Here is a 17,406-nt window from a genome sequence, read left to right as displayed (position 1 = left end):
GAGAGCGCCCTGGGCGCTTATTATGTCAAATACGGTACTTGAGAATCTACGAGGTGTTATGATAAAACTGAATATGTATGTAGTCTTAAAATTACCATATTTGACGTAATAAGCGCCTAGGGCGCTCTCAAAATTCGAAACAGGGGGATCTTATTAGAATATTATTTTGGTGAAAAAAACAGAGCCGAAAGATAAATTTGTGGTTTATGCTGACAGCCTGAAATGTGTATGTACGACAGATATATTTTTCCAGAATTTAATTGCCCATAATTAAGGGTGCATATAAAACATGAGTGCATATTATTATTATACGAGAAAAAATAAGTCAATCAATCGGAAGGGGTGCCAATTGGGATTGTTCACTAGCCAATATATTAGCAAATATCACTGTGGGCGCTTATTAGAGCGGGGTGCTTATTACGTTGAAAATGGTATCTGCCAGACAGTCAGGCATATGGAGGATAATTTCACGCAGCCTGACAGAAAGTCACAAGGCTTCGTCAGGCAGGCAGGCAGTTATTTCGACACTGGATTCACCAGTCAAACACATCCAGGGAAAGTTTTAACAACCAGGCAACCTCACGTCCCGATCAAATTGACAACATAAACCAAATGTTAGAATGTTTTGACAGGGATGAACTTAGGACTTCCTTGAATGTTCTTGAAATTTTCATGTCAAAACTATTTGCATCCAGTGCAGGTTGTTTTGACTTGAAAGAATGTGATACCTAGGGGGTGGGCGGGAGCTGAAATGAACAGTGGTCATGTGACAAGGCAGATGAAACTAGGCCACACCTTAAAGTGAGATTGTTTACTAATTTCCTCATTGGTGTGTGACAGCGAGCATGTTAGCAACTCCTGTCACTGATTGCCGCTTATTGTAGAGTTGATTTTGTGTTGACCTAGTTGATGGGCGAACACCAAATTCTTATTAAGAGGTAAGTTTTGTTTGGGAAACAAACTTTATGAAATAATATTACCGTATATGGCGTAATAAGCACCCTGCTCTAATAAGCGCCCATGGCGATATTTGCTAATATATTGGCTAGTGAACAATCACCCCTAGTGAACAATTAGCATCCCTTCCGATTGATCAATGTACAAAAGACTTATTTATTTGCGTATAATACGCACTCGTGTGTTATATGCACACTTAATTATGGGCAATTAAATCCTGGAAAAATATATCTGTCGTACATAAACATTTCAGGCTGTCAGCATAAACCATGAAATTTATCTTTCAGCTCTGTTTTTTTTCGCCAAATTAATATTCTAATAAGAGCCCCCTGTTTCTAATTTTGAGAGCGCCCTGGGCACTTATTAGGTCAAACACGGTAAGCATAATAAGCGTTAAATAAAAATGATGAAATAATAATCAGCATGAGACAGGCTCTGTTAATCATGTTATTGTAAGTGTTGTATCATACAGGGGACCAGATGATCTTTTGAGCCCTTGAGAATATACTCATATGTCAGACCTTATATGTTTATTAAGTTAGTTTACAAGATTTTTGGCCTAAAGTTCAATGTAGGTGTATCAATTATCATTCACATTTGGTATTGATAGCTTTCTTCTAGACTTAACATCTAGTCAGTGAAATGAAAATATTTGACATAAAAAACCTGTTAAGTTATCTTAAACAAACATAAAAGTAAGGAGTCCAGAGACTTCATTTTCACCTGCAGTAATCTGGACTTGTATTGGATATATGTGTTTCAGGGTCTTTTTGACAGTAATCTAGACTTACCCACTATTAAAATAGTATCATAGACTTGCATGGGCTGTATTGGATATATTTGTTTCAGGGTCTGTATGACAGTAATCTAGACTTACCCACTATTAAAATAGTATCATAGACTTGCATGGGCTGTATTGGATATATTTGTTTCAGGGTCTGTATGACAGTAATCTAGACTTACCCACTATTAAAATAGTATCATAGACTTGCATGGGCTGTATTGGATATATTTGTTTCAGGGTCTGTGTGACAGTAATCTGGACTTGCTAACTATAATATACTAGCTTGGACTGTATTGGATATATTTGTTTCAGGGTCTGTATGACAGTGATCTAGACTTGCCCACTATTTAAATAGTATTATGGACTTGCATGGGCTGTATTGTATATATATGTTTCGGGGTCTGTATGACAGTAATCTAGACTTGCTACCTATCATAGACTTGCATGGGCTTGTTTGGATATATTTGTTTCGTGGTCTTCAAAAGATTTTTTCTCTCATGGGTCCAGTCTGTTGGGTTTTGAAAGTGGACTTTTTCAACTGGTTCTACTTGTCTGTGTTCCAGGTAATGTCTGATTAACTTGTTTTCATGTGCTGCCCCTAGTGAGTCCTATGCTCCTAACAGTCATACATGTCTAAGTTACAATAATCCAGATGTTGGACATCTTTGCAATATGTACCGCAGTACAGTTCATGTGGCTGCATTCAGTCAGTAAACAAACAACAAACAAAACAGTCAGTAAACAAACAACAAACAAACAACAAACAAACCAGTCAGTAAACAAACAACAAACAAACCAAACCAGTCAGTAAACAAATATTTGTAACACTGGTACTCGAGCTGAAAAAGCTACAATGTATAATTACGCAAGGTTTGTTACACTATAAGGTGCTTGAATTTTGTCATGCGTATTTGTATGCAAGCAACTCAAAATTAATTTGGTTTAAATGATTTAGTTTGTATTTTATGCAAATACGCAGCTTAGCCGAGCTCTGCTGAGGTTCGGTGGAGGCAGCTGAGATGAGTAAATGATGACACAAACGTTGCCACCCATTTAGCCTGGTTTAGATCTTTCATCATGTGCAATCTCTGTGAACATCAACAATATCATAATTACAATTACCGTATTGGATGTAATAAGTGCCCCGCTCTAATAAGCGCCCACGGCGACATTTGCTAAGATATTGGCTAGTGAACAATCCCAATTAGCACCCCTTCCGATTGATCAATGTACAAAAGACTTATTTATTCGCGTATAATACGCACTCATGTGTTATATGCACCCTTAATTATGGGCAATTTAATTCAGGAAAAATATATCTGTCGTACATAAACATTTCAGGCTGTCAGCATAAACCATGAAATTTATCTTTCAACTCTGTTTTTTTTCACCCAAATAACATTCTAATTAGAGCCCCCTATTTCTAATTTTGAGAGCGCCCTGGGCACTTATTACGTCGAATACGGTGCTATGACATGGATTCAATAAGGAATATATTTTTTTGATAAAATGACAAAAGTTTACAAATTTGTGAAATAAATAAGGTATGTTAAGGTTGTAGAATGTCAAGCGTGTGTGGGGTGTTTGAGGTGACACCTTGGACTGACCAGGGCCCACTTGTACAAATCGATCTTAGCGCTAAGATGATCGTAACTCCCATACTTTGACATAGGCTTACAATCGTCGTAGAGCTAAGATCGATTTGTGCAAGTGGGGCCAGGGTTCCGTTGTACAAAACGACCTTAGCTCTATGATTGTTGTAAGTCTATATTAAGGTATGGGAGTTACCATCACCTTAGTGCTAAGATCTCTTCGTGAAACCGCAACCAGAACCTTTGTAGGAAAACATTTCTTAAAAAAGTAACATTTGTTTTTATGTGACAAACCTATCTATCTTTTTGTTGAGTGAGAAAACAAAAAATACAACCACTTAAGTTAGTCATGATTGATCAAATGCATTGTATTCTAATCAAACCAAATGGCTGGTTTCCTCAACAGATTCTCCTGCTTTTAATCTTTTATTGTTAGCAAGTGTTTCTTATTTGAATGAATACGTTATTTAACATACCAGTAATTCAACATATGAGGTCTGCCGTAGATGAATCGACCCTCCTAAATGTAAGATTTTTCCTTCTCCAAGCAGGGTTTTACATGAAGCAGAAATGTGCATCCAGTATACACAAGTGTAGAATCGACGCAGAAAAAATTATGACTTACATCCGAAGGGACGCTAGAAATATTTATTGTAGTAAATTCTTGACAAGAAATATGTAGGTACTGTAATTAAAGCAATTGTTAAATCTTACCCTTCGGTACACTACACTATTTCATTACTGTACAGACCAGTGAAGATTCCGGGGTAGAAGAGGTCTTCAGCAACCCATGCTTGCCGTAAAAGGTGACTATGCTTGTCGTAAAAGGCGACTAACGGGATCGGGTGGTCAGGCTCGCTGACTTGGTTGATGCATGTCATCGATCCCAATTGCGTGGATCGAAAGCTCATGACATTAATCACTGGATTGTCTGGTCCAGACTCGATTATTTACAAACCGCCATCATATAGCTGGAATATTGCTTAGTGCGGCGTTAAACATTAAACCAACCAACCAACTAACATTACTGTACAGGACCTTCATATTTCCAGTGGCAAACTGTGTAGCAACTGCTAATGATTAACATGTCTCCATGAGCCAGACATTAACTGTTGTATGTTGTTGTTGTAGATGATAATGTCCCTCAACTCACTCAACTAATACTTCTGAATACCTGCACTCAACCAAACAGCACTCCTAATGAGTATTTAACTGGTATTTTTTCTTTTTGAAACTACAAAGCTTTGATACAAATTGAATCATGGTTAATATTTTCCTGAGAATTTTATTTGCCGCCCATATTAGGTCAAGGTCATTGTGAAAACTGTGAAGTAGATATGCCAGTTCGTATGGGTTTTCTTGCTTGTCTGGGCTTTGTCCTGTTGCTTTCAGTGTTCATGAGTTTAGGAAGTGTTTCATTGCAAACAGGTGATAGTCTACTTTCTACATCTTTTTGCTTTTTGCTGAACTGTAAGGTCAAGGTCAAGGTCACATTGAAGGCGTTAACATCCTAACACCATTGAAGTTTGTCAAATGAAGACCTGACGGTGTGGCTGATTCTGTCAAGGTCAAGGTCACAGTAAACATGTTTGAAGGCCTCACTCTAGTATGAGAAACACTTCTGACAACATTTTAGTAATTCTTGATTTTATATGAAACACTCAGAGCCTTTTGCATGTTTTGGGTGATTTGCTGAATTGTTCAAAAGTTGATAGATCATAGATATCAGTGTCTTCAGAGAGCTTAACTCGTGATGTATAAATACCGTATTCACTGTATCAAGCACCCTGCACTTATAAGCCCCCCGACAAACTTCCAGATGAAGCTGAACGTAGTCTGTTTAGTGCCCTCTACTAAAAGCGAACATTTATTATTGACAGTCCTTATTTTCTTGTGGACCAATTTGTTAACAGAAGATGCATATAATTGCCAGCTAATTATTATTAAAAAGGGTTTGGTTTGCCTGATGTTTGAAAAACGTTTCTTTGCTACTGCTTGATCTTTGAAAACAAATGTAACTTGTTGTGGGTTTATGAAGTGTCGGGCGGTTGGGTAGCCTAGTGGTTAAAGCGTTCGCTTGTCACGCCGAAGACCCGGGTTCGATTCCCGACATGGGTACAATGTGTGAAGCCCAATTCTGGTGTCCCCCGCCGTGATATTGCTGGAATATTGCTAAAAGGCGTAAAAGCATATTCACTCACTCACTTATAAAGTGTCCCCTCTTGTCATTCCTCTACAACCAGGATGCTTATTACGACTGTTACGACACTGCTCCTTTTTCAAAGATGTTTAAAGAATTTCATTGATCCAAAGTTGATGGATCCCAGTAGGTGTCTGTGTTTTGAATGTACCATAACGTGTGATTTCAAATATGCTCAACCTTTTTCAAAGATGTCTGAAAAAAATAATTTTACTTACTTTCCAGACAAACTGGTCAAGGAATCTCAAAAGGATGTAGTACCTTTGCCAGTACGAGTGTCCACCCAGTGATGTACAAAGACTGCTCTTGAGGTGTCCAATGCGTTCGTCCGTTCTGGTTGACAGGATGCCGAGCGTGTCCAACAAGGGATATGTCTCCACGTACTCCTCGTCCTACCGGCCAACCTCCTCCTCCTCCTCCTCTGCCTACACCAGGACACCAAGCACCACCCGCAAATACAGCACGCCATCATTCAACCTCGACTCCTCATCCTCATCCTCATCTACGTATAGGAGACGTCTTCCAGTCGGCCCAGGGCCACTTGACTCATCCGGCCGAAAATTGTCCGAATACAGTGTACGAAATCGAACCCCATCTAGCACACGGAATGGTCCCCTCAAAGCTGATTATTCACCCAGTAGTAATCGGGATAACGACTACTCGTATGGTACACTGTCGAACAGGAGAACGGGGTATTCAAACCATGAGTTTGGGACACCGAGTCGATTGTCGGGAAGAAGGTCTGCCAGTTTAGCCAATCTGAATGATATCGAAAACTTGCATATTGGTGAGACAAGTAAGTATAATGCTCGTAATGAGAGGGACTATTCGTCGAGCACTTACGGCACGACTCCACGACGTAGCACCTATTATCGGGACGAGGATATCCTTGCAGGGTCAAGTCGGACATCATCAAGGGCAAGTCGGATTTCCGTGTCTGTTGATCGGGAGAATTTGAATTCAACTGGATACATGCCACGGACTTTGTCACGGAATGTGTCACATGATACGAGCCCTGTACGGGAACGTGCGGCAACTCCTACAAGAAGATACAGTACGGATGCTCGTGAGAGTCCCTCCATCCCCAAGTCGGTCTCAAGGCAAGGCTCAAATAGCTCACTGTCTGTAAGTATGATATATAGGAATGGGTACGAGAGGTTCCACATGATCAAAGAGTTTGACCCTGTCAGCAAGCTGACAAGGTAAGGATGCTACAATGCTTGCTACAATGGCTGACAAAATGTAGTTAGATACATGTATAAAATGATCTGGTCATCCGTGCAATGAAGTCGACTAAAGCTTTATCTATACTAGGGATTGGTATTAGAGGTTTAATATGTATCACAATATTTTGAAATGCACAAGGCCGTATTGCGATAAGTATCATGATATATTGTATAATTCGAAGTTTTTTATTCAGAAGCATGATACATTAAGGTATGAACTGAAGTTCATAAATCGAACAAAACAAGATGCTGGTACAATATAATATTTTCTCAGTCAATAAATACGCAGTCATCTTGGGGCTCCGGATGCATGTGCCAGGACATAACATTAAACACATCATTAAAATCGCTATTTTAAATCATGTGATATAAGTAAACTACGGCTATTACGAACACGCTTATAACGAACTGACAGACATAACAAACTCACTTTTTTGGTCCCGACTATTTGCTGTAGTTATGCTGTATATATTCTTATAACGAACTACGGTTATAACGAACTAAAATTAGTAGTCCCTTTGAGTTCGTTATGACCGTAGTTTACTGTACCTTAATGTATCGAATTGCTTCTGATTTCAAAATTTTGAATTATACAATATATTGTGATATGTATCGCAATAAGGCCTCGTGCATTGCTAAATATTGTGATACATATTAAACCTCAAATACCCATCCCTAGTAAAGATAAAGCTTTTATCGACTTCAGCGCATGGATGACCAGATCATTTTATACATGTATCTAAATACATTTTGTCAGCCATTGTAGCAAGCATTGTAGCATCCTTACCTTGTCAGCTTGCTGACAGGGTCAACCTCTTGGACATTTTATGACCGCTACACATGCGAAGGAGTCAGCTGTCTGACTAACACTTATAATGATGAACTCAATAATTGTCATGAATAACATACCGTATTTGACGTAATAAGCGCCCCGCTCTAATAAGTGCCCATGGCGATATTTGCTAATATATTGGCCAGTGAACAATCCTAATTAGCACCCTTTCCGATTAATCACTGTTAATCAATGTACACAAGACTTATCTTTTCACGTAAAATACGCACTCATCTGTTATATGCACACTTAATTATTGGCAATTAAATTCTGGAAAAATATATCTGTTGTACATAAACATTTCAGGCTGCCAGCATAAACCACGAAATTAATCTTTTAACTCTGTTTTTTTTCACTAAAATATTATTCTAATAAGAGCCCCCTATTTCTAATTTTGAGAGCGCCCGAGGCGCTTATTACGCCGAATACGGTATATCTGGTATGTTTAAGCAGGAAACCTGTGTATAAGAGTTATTATTCATCCCCAAAACAATCAGTAATGACTCTTTGTGTCTTGGTAACCTGTGTAGCTTCTTTTTTTTCAGGGAGCCTTGTCTAAAAACACAAATGGTGGCAAAGTTGGTCTTCGGAATCTTGGCAATACGGTAAGTCACAACCCAAATGGTAAAAGTTAACAATTTCGTCGGTCCCAAGCTTCAAATACTACTGGACCAACCCTTTGAAGCTGTTTAGAGAGAAGCTGTTTCATTTTCTGAATGAAAACAGCATTTATGCAATCTCAATATTTATCTCAGTCACAGTAAAGAATATGTTCAGTACAGAGTAAGCTCTTTCAGGTGAATGGACCTAATATTAACCCTGCACATTTTACATTGTTTTTTTGTCAACTTACTCCTTGTGTGAAATCCTATGGCTTTGTATACAGGTTTAAAAGTCATTGTAATATACTTCCAGTGGGGGCGGTCGGGTAGCCTAGTGGTTAAAGCTTTCGCTTTTGACACCGAAGACCCGGGTTCGATTCCCGACATGGGTACTATGTGTGAAGCCGATTTCTGGTGTCCCCCGCCGTAATATTGCTGGAATATTGCTAAAAGTGGCGTAAAACCATACCCACTCACTCACTAGTTCCAGTGATTAAAATCATAATGGCAGTTAAGATAACTTCCTGCGGAATAGGACCGTGTCTGTGGTTCAGCTTCATGGCGCCTCTGTCCGGAGAGTGCAGGGTCGGTGATTCCACCCCAGGCCCTGTCGTACCAAAGGCTTCTGTGATGGTACTTGTTGTTGCCCATGCCTGGGGCTTGGCATTAAGAGGATAAAACAAGCCGGTCCGGAGTCAGTATACTGCGTCTATGTGGGGAATCCCATGTTAAACTGAAGCATGGTAGTTTGGTCAGCTAGCACTATAATAATGGTTTAAGTCCGGACTAGTACAAGCAAGCATACACCCACTGCATGCACATTACTTCAAAAGTGAAATACCGTATTCGACGTAATAAGCGCCCAGGGCGCTCTCAAAATTTAGAAATGGGGGGCTGTTATTAGAATATTATTTTGGTGAAAAAAACAGAGTTAAAGGATAAATTTCGTGGTTTATGCTGACATCCTGAAATGTCTATATACAACAGATATATTTTTCCAGAATTTAATTGCGTAAACCACGAAATTGATCTTTCAACTGTTTTTTTTTTCCAAAATAATTTTCTAATAAGAGCCCCTATTTCTAATTTTGAGAGTGCCCTAGGTCCTTATTATGTCGAATACGGTAATGATTATCTACTCTAGAATGGATTTACAAATGCCGGCCTGCAAGTTTCACAGTCACAATGATGAGTCACCAGCCCACCTAGCTTGTTGGGAGAAAGACTTATTCCTGTCACTGAAGACAAGAAAAAGAATTGTTTGGCCTTAGGGTCTGTCCGAAGATAATCTTCTATTAAACAACTCCTAACATTGCCAAGCTCACAATACCTCTCTAAACAGCATGATAGACTCATAACTGTACCAGGAAATGTAATTGCAAAGTTCACTGTAGGGAGCTAGCAGATCAGCTCCATGGGCAGATGAGTGTTTGTCCTGATGCTTGTGGAATATTGGTAATTAGAGACCTGAGAGATTTGATTGGCTTTTACTGGAATGATAAGTCTGACATGAAGTGTACGTGGGGGATAGCGATATTGATTCCTGGGAGCAGGGGTTCTTTGGGAACACAGGTGTTGCATGTGGAAGTGCTGTCTGCAAGGATCACCGTGGTCGTTAGTGCTTAGGTTTGTTTGATTTCCATGAAGGATGTAACACTGGGATGTGTGCTACGCAGTGTCCAGGTGTAAATACAGGTGGCGGAGTGGATTCTATTATTGGGAAGTAATCTGAAATTGATTTTGCTTCGGTTTTGAGATCTTGTGGTTGTTTTCCAAGTTCCTCGTGTAAGAGTGCCATTGACACATTGAAAATAGTATTGACAAGGATAACATAAGTCCTGGGCCCACTTGCACAGAGCGATCTTAGCGCTAAGATGATCGTATCTCCCATACTTCAGCATAGGCTTACAATAGTCTTAGCGCTAAGATCGCTTTGTGCAAGTGGGCCCTGATGTATGAAAGGCAGGAAGGGAAACCTTGAGTATTGGTTTTGAATTAAGTACGGTACCTTGTGATGGTGTTTAATAATTATATTTATTATTTCAAGCCAATGATAATTGCACTTTATCATCCCAAACTGGCTCCCACAGGAGATATCGCTTGGATGAGATCAAGCGATATCTACACTGTAGATATCGCTGCAATGAAATTACATCACAATGCTTTGCAGACCATTGTGACATCACTGGTTACCATGACATCACAATCAAATGACATCACAATCAAATGACATCACTAATGGCTCTGCTGCTGAAGCTGCTAGCAGTACTTTTTACACTGAAGACACTGCTAATTAATGTCTACAAATTGAAAAAGTTGGAAGAATGATGTTGGATGATAAATAAAATATCACCTCGGAATTTTTCCACTTTTATCAACTCGTGTTGATATATTTGATATCAAAAGACACTCGGCTGAAATTCTCTATTTCACAATTGAAAGTATTGAACTTTTTGTATGCTGAGAATTTGAGAATATTTTGATTTAATCTACCGCTCCAACCATGCCAGTTGAAGAAAGAATGGTATTAGTTTGAGTTCTGTGGTACTGGTTGTGCTTATTAACATGATTAAGCGGCGCCAAAAACATTTTTTATGTGGTGATGGGCAAATTACTGTGTTAACCATTTGTCAATTATTTTTACATAATTATTTCTATTAATTTTTAAATATATTTTAACCCCAAATGGTTTATCTCAGTATGTGAGATAACTGCTTGGCCGCCTGCCCGTGGCTGGTAACTTTTCTGTTGGGCTGCATGAAATATTTCTGCACCTCCCCGACTGTCTGGCAGATAGGACTACTCAGCTTTGTTATAACTCCTTGTAGATTCTCAAGTGATTATTTGCAATATTTCAACTGAATCAAGACGTAATTTGCGAATTTGCAATATTTATTATGTCTGAATCTGGGCAGGTAACTTTTCTGTTGGGCTGCATAAAATTTTGTCAACCTCCCCGACTGTCTGCCAGATAGGACTACTCAGCTTTGTTATAACTCCTTGTAGATTCTCATGTAATTATTTGCAATATTTCAACTGAATCAAGACGTGATTTGCGAATTTTCAATATATATTATGTCTGAATCAGGGCAGGTAACTTTTCTGTTGGGCGGCATAAAAAATTTTCCACCTCCCCGACTCTCTGGCAGATAGGACTACTCAGCTTTGTTATAACTCCTTGTAGATTCTCAAGTGATTATTTGCAATATTTCAACTGAATCAAGACATGATTTGCTATTTTCAATATATATTATGTCTGAATCTGGACAGGAAACGTTGAAGATGGGCAGGCAACATTTATGGGTCACCTGCCCTGACTGTATTTAGGGGTTTTAAAATTATTTCAAACACTGGTTTGTCTAAAGGAAAATATCATAATTGAAAGATGAGATACATTTGTTTGAGTAATGTAAGTTCATGTACGTATGTTGCAATGCAGTGATGTCATAGGTTAAAGAATGTAAGGCGATACCTGTATTCTTTTTTAGTAGTTTTACCATAAGCAAACCATAACCTCTCATAAACTTTTAATGAATTCACTCTTTGCTTGATGTTGACGCCCAGTCTCTGATTATTTGACTTTTAGTTTGTGATAAGTGCTTTCATCGCTTGATATTATAGAGTGACTTGCAGTATGTCACTAATGGACATATGGTACACGTCAGGTGCAGCTGTGCTTTAAACATGTAGAGAATCTCACCACTGGTTCGATAAAAGTTCAAAGCTCTGAAGGGGGCATGGGTGGCCCAGTCGTCTAAGGCGTCGCGATTCGCTGTGCAGAGTTGCGTTCCTTGGGCACGCCAGAAACCTATGATTGTGGGTTCGAATCCCGGTTCGCCCCGATTATGTTTCTAGGTTTGTCAGCACCATACCCGTGCTCGTGGGTTTCACCGAAGTGGTAAACGTCTGAGACCTACATCACTTTGGGCTTTCCTCCCACATTAAGCTGACACGCTGTGATATAACTGGAATACTGTTAAAAGTGGTGTTAAACCCAACTCACTCACTTACACATAGATTTCACAATAGTGGTTAACCTTCAGGCTATTGTCCCATGTCAATTTGAAACCCCATACTGTAACTGACATGCTGTTCAAAGTTGCATTGAACCAAACTCACTCACTCACTCAAAAAAAACATTTAAAGGGAAAGTTTTTAAGGGTCAGTGCAGGGTGTGGAATTGACATGTTCAAATTGTTTGTATCTCATTTTGTCAGGAACGTGATCTACACATGTAAATATGTTTGTGGGCAAGTAAGTTTGTCTTCCTTTGCTGTAGAGGATCAGCGTGATGTGTCAGTGTTACATGAATGTCTCTTGTATTGCAGTGTTTCATGAACACTGTGATCCAGTGTCTGAGCAACACACGGCTGCTACTTGAGTACTGTCTGAAGGACGACTACCTGATGGACATCAACACCACCACCTCCAGCATGAAGGGGGCCATCATGAAAGGTAGCATTGTTTGTAAAGTTGCAAAAAATTGAAGATGAAATGACCCAAATACAGCCTTGGTGCAACATCCCTTCCTCATCACAACTTCCTGTCTCACCACAACTATCTGCCTCCACCAACTCCCTGCCTCACCACATTTTCCTGCCCAAACACAACCCCTTGTCTCACCCCAAACTCTCTGCCTCACCACCAACTCCCTGCCTCACCACCAACTCCCTGCCTCACCACCAACTCCCTGTCTCACCACCAACTCCCTGCCTCACCACCAACTCCCTGTCTCACCACAACTCCCTGCCTCCACCAACTCCCTGCCTCACCACATTTTCCTGCCCCACCACAACCCCTTGTCTCACTCCCAACTCTCTGCCTCACCACCAACTCCCTGCCTCACCACCAACTCTATGCCTCACCACCAACTCCCTGCCTCACCACCAACTCCCTGCCTCACCACCAACTCCCTGTCTCACCACAACTCCCTGCCTCACCACCAACTCCTTGCCTCACCACAACTCCCTGCTTCACCACCAACTCCCTGCCTCACGACAACCCCGTCTCGCCCCAACTCCCTGACTAGCCCCCAACTCCCTGACTCGTCCCCAACTCCCTGACTCGTCCCCAACTCCCTGACTTGCCCCCAACCCCCTGCCTCACCACCAACTCCCTGTCTCACCACCAACTCCCTGCCTCACCACAAACTCCCTGCCTCCACCAACTCCCTGCCTCACCACATTTTCCTGCCCCACCACAACCCCTTGTCTCACTCCCAACTCTCTGCCTCACCACCAACTCCCTGCCTCACCACCAACTCCCTGTCTCACCACAACTCCCTGCCTCATCACATTTTCCTGTCTCACCACCAACTCCTTGCCTCACCACAACCCCTGTCTTGCCCCCAACTCCCTGCCTCACCACAACCCCCTGCCTCACCACCAACTCCCTGCCTCACCACATTTTCCTGCCCCGCCACAACCCCTTGTCTCACCCCAAACTCTTTGCCTCACCACCAACTCCCTGCCTCACCACCAACTCCATGCCTCACCACATTTTCCTGCCCCACCACAACCCCTTGTCTCACCCCAAATTCTCTGCCTCACCACCAACTCAATGCCTCACCACAACCCCCTGCCTCACCACAACTCCCTGCCTCACCACAACTCCCTGTCTCACCACAACTCCCTGCCTCACGACAACTTCCTGCCTCGCCCCCAACTCCCTGCCTCACCACCAACTCCCTGCCTCACCACAACTCCCTGCCTTGCCCCCAACTCCCTGTCTCACCACCAACTCCCTGCCTCACCACAACTCCCTGCCTCACCACAACTCCCTGTCTCACCACACACCCCTGCCTCACCACAACCCCCTGCCTCACCACCAACTCCTTGCCTCACAACAACTCCCTGCTTCACCACAACCCCTTGCCTCACCACAACTCCCTGCCTAACCACACACCCCTGCCTCACCCAAACCCCTGCCTCACCACACCTCCCTGCCTGACCACAACTCCCTGCCTCACCACAACTCCCTGCCTCACCACAACTTCCTGCCTCGCCCCCAACTCCCTGCCTCACCACCAACTCCCTGCCTCACCACAACTCCCTGCCTCACCCCCAACTCCCTGTCTCACCACACCTCCCTGCCTGACCACAACCCCCTGCCTCACCACAACTCCCTGTCTCACCACACCCCCTGCCTCACCACAACTCCCTGTCTCACCACACACCCCTGCCTCACCACAACTCCCTGCCTCACCACAACTCCTTGTCTCACCACACACCCCTGCTTCACCACAACTCCCTGCCTCACCACACACCCCGGCCTCACCACCAACTCCCTGCCTCACCACAACTCCCTGCCTCACCACACACCCCTGCCTCACCACAACTCCCTGCCTCACCACACACCCCTGCCTCACCACAACTCCCTGCCTCACCACAACTCCCTGCCTCACCACACACCCCTGCCTCACCACAACTCCCTGTCTCAACACACACCCCTGCCTCACCACAACTCCCTGCCTCACCACAACTCCCTGTCTCACCACACACCCCTGCCTCACCACAACTCCCTGTCTCACCACACCCCCTGCCTCACCACAACTCCCTGCCTCACCACACACCCCTACCTCACCACAACTCCCTGCCTCACCACAACTCCCTGCCTCACCACAACTCCCTGCCTCACCACACACCCCTGCCTCACCACAACTCCCTGCCTCACCACAACTCCCTGCCTCACCACACACCCCTGCCTCACCACAACTCCCTGCCTCACCACAACTTCCTGTGTGTTTCAGCCTATGTGAACATCATGCAGTCTATGTGGAAGGACCGATCAGACACCTACATCAGCCCCAATGCCTTCAAGACCCAGGTCCAGAAGTTTGCCCCTCGATTCATGGGTTATGCGTGAGTAGCACTTGAATATCTCTCATAAAATGTTGGACTGCCTCCGTGGTCTAGTACATAGAGTATCTGCCAGGAGAGTGGAAGGGCGGTGGTTCGATTCCTGGCCCCATAATACCAAAAGATGTCAGAAGATGGTACATGTTTTTACCCTGCCTGGTGCTGGGCATTAAGGGGATATAAACAAGACTGGTGAACTCGGAGTAAATATACTGTGTCTGAGTTGGTGCCCATTTTCAGGCATGACAGTAAGCTCGTACTATAAACAGTGAACAGAAGGAAACAGTTGTTCTTGGTTGGGTTTGGTATAGCTCGTCCAAAGACACTTGATTAATATGGAAGTGCCCGCCCAAACACACCCGTTGCGCATGTTCTTTTTTTTGTAAATCTTGTACGTGTCATGCTCTGATGTGACAGATCACTAGGTTGAACGGAGTAACATTTTGGAGTTGACAGTTTTTCATGTGGGACAAAGACGTCCTTAGAACTCCAGGCATTTTCTAATGTTAGCATGAACTTCCATAGTCGGGAGGTTGAGGCCGCTTTGTGATAGAGAGTGGTCAATTATTCACTTTCGTTGGGTATACGAAAGCGTGTCATTTTGGGGGTTTGGTCAGTGTGGCAAGGAAGGATTGTGTTTCTATCTTTAGTCTAATTAAAATGTCCGACATGATATTTTTGACTTGTTGTTTACTTAACGGGGAATAAAAAGTGCTTCATTCCCAAACAGCATTAGCCGAGACTGGTACATGCAGCCATTGCACACATCGCCCTCTTATTAGCTACTGACCGGTCATATATGCGACAGAATTTTAATATTAGCGCCCTTATTTGAACTTTGGTTTGGGTCTCTAATTATTGTCATCTTTACTGTAGAATTTATTGATGTGTAGCTGGAAGTCCTTGAGAAAGCTGTCCATATTCCATAGCACATCTTCGGCATGTAGACACTGCAATATCACAAACTATGCTCAGTCTTTATTTTATTTTTTTGCAAATGGAAGACATTGCGTTTTCACCTAAAGTCCAGTCTCATAACATATGCATCCAATGAAGACCAATTGTGTAGTAGCTCCGGACATACTGCATAGGATGCGCTATTGCTTTGTTTTTATACTATGGTGGTGTTTGGAGTATTGACTTTGTTGTTTGACAGTGACTTGCCTGGTTTCTGTATTTCGTCTAAAACATCCAAGCAGTGCTTCCCATTTCCTGAACGACACTATGGGTACAATGTGTGAAGCCCATTTCTGTTGTCCCCCGCCGTGATATTGCTGGAATATTGCTAAAAGTGGCGTAAAACCATACTCACTCACACTCACTGAACGACACTATGAAATACTTCCGACCCTAATGTTTTGTCACTATTAAGTTGCTCTGCCAGTTTGCCGATTGCAATGAAACTTGTATAACTGCACTTTTTCATCTGTGTCAATGTACATTTTGATAGTACCTTGCAGTCGTGTGAGGTTTCAGTTGTGTTAAATTATTATACCATGTACAGTGCAAAGTTTACAAACTTCTGACATGCTTTCAGGGTTAGAAATTGGCACTCGTCCTATAGTCCTTGCCAAACTGCCCAATGGTAAAGGTATCATAAGGACTAGTAGAAAATTGCCATTTTTAAGGGTTTTGCTATTTATCATTATATGGACTAGTGGACGAAAGCTGTTAGTTTCTAACGCTGGCTTTACTTGCTATTTCATCTTTGCACAGCTAAAAGACCGACCGTACCACCAAATGTTGAGTGAAAATAATGACAGTAACTTTGAAATAATAGTGATGGTGGACGCTGTTCCGAGCCGATGGACACAAATGAAGACAGACTTTGTGGTTGAAAGTTCAAAAGGAAAGTTAGGCTATACATTATCTGAGTGTGAAAAGCTTGAATTTCAGTGATATTTGTTCAGACAATCCAAAAGACTTGAAGTCGACTGAGACAGGCCTCAGGTTCTTCTTATGGCCCAGAATCAAATAGATCTACAACCCAAATTCTGAAAACAATATCATTTGCTTTGTTGACAAGTACAAGAAATGGATAGGAGTTAGACAGTATTTGTCAAACTTTTGTAATTTGTAACCCATGATTTGTTTCATTCTTTTAGCACACAAGCTATAAGAAGTGTTGGTTAGTGATGTGGGACAAGGGAGATAATTTGATAATAATGATGAAATTATCTCCCTTTTACCTTGGTGCTTCGGTTGGTACAGGCAGTTGTGCAGAGTTGCATCCCTTGGGCATGACAGTGAGTGAGTGAGTGAGTGTGTTGGGTTTAACTCTGCTGTTAACAGCATTCCAGTTATATCACAGTGTGTCAGCTTAATGTGGGAGGAAAGCCCCAAGTGATGCAGGTCT

At 42.2% G+C, this 17,406-nt stretch overlaps 1 protein-coding gene across 1 annotated transcript in view; it reads left to right on the top strand.

Annotated features, from left to right (window-relative positions):
• Positions 1-17,406, top strand: part of LOC124119690 (ubiquitin carboxyl-terminal hydrolase 2-like) — a 35,084-nt gene that overhangs the window by 2,693 nt on the left and 14,985 nt on the right. Inside the window, exons 2-5 of the mRNA XM_048380888.1 lie at positions 5,759-6,658; positions 8,137-8,196; positions 12,522-12,648; positions 14,942-15,053. Of these exons, the coding sequence (XP_048236845.1) occupies positions 5,852-6,658; positions 8,137-8,196; positions 12,522-12,648; positions 14,942-15,053 (1,106 nt within the window). The 5' untranslated portion in view covers positions 5,759-5,851. The remainder of the gene's footprint in view (positions 1-5,758; positions 6,659-8,136; positions 8,197-12,521; positions 12,649-14,941; positions 15,054-17,406) is intronic.

Source organism: Haliotis rufescens, unplaced genomic scaffold, assembly GCF_023055435.1.
Source record: "Haliotis rufescens isolate VD_foot unplaced genomic scaffold, xgHalRufe1.0.p SCAF_34, whole genome shotgun sequence".
NCBI classification, from domain to species: Eukaryota; Metazoa; Mollusca; class Gastropoda; order Lepetellida; family Haliotidae; genus Haliotis; species Haliotis rufescens.
This window is presented reverse-complemented; position numbering and strand designations above follow the sequence as displayed.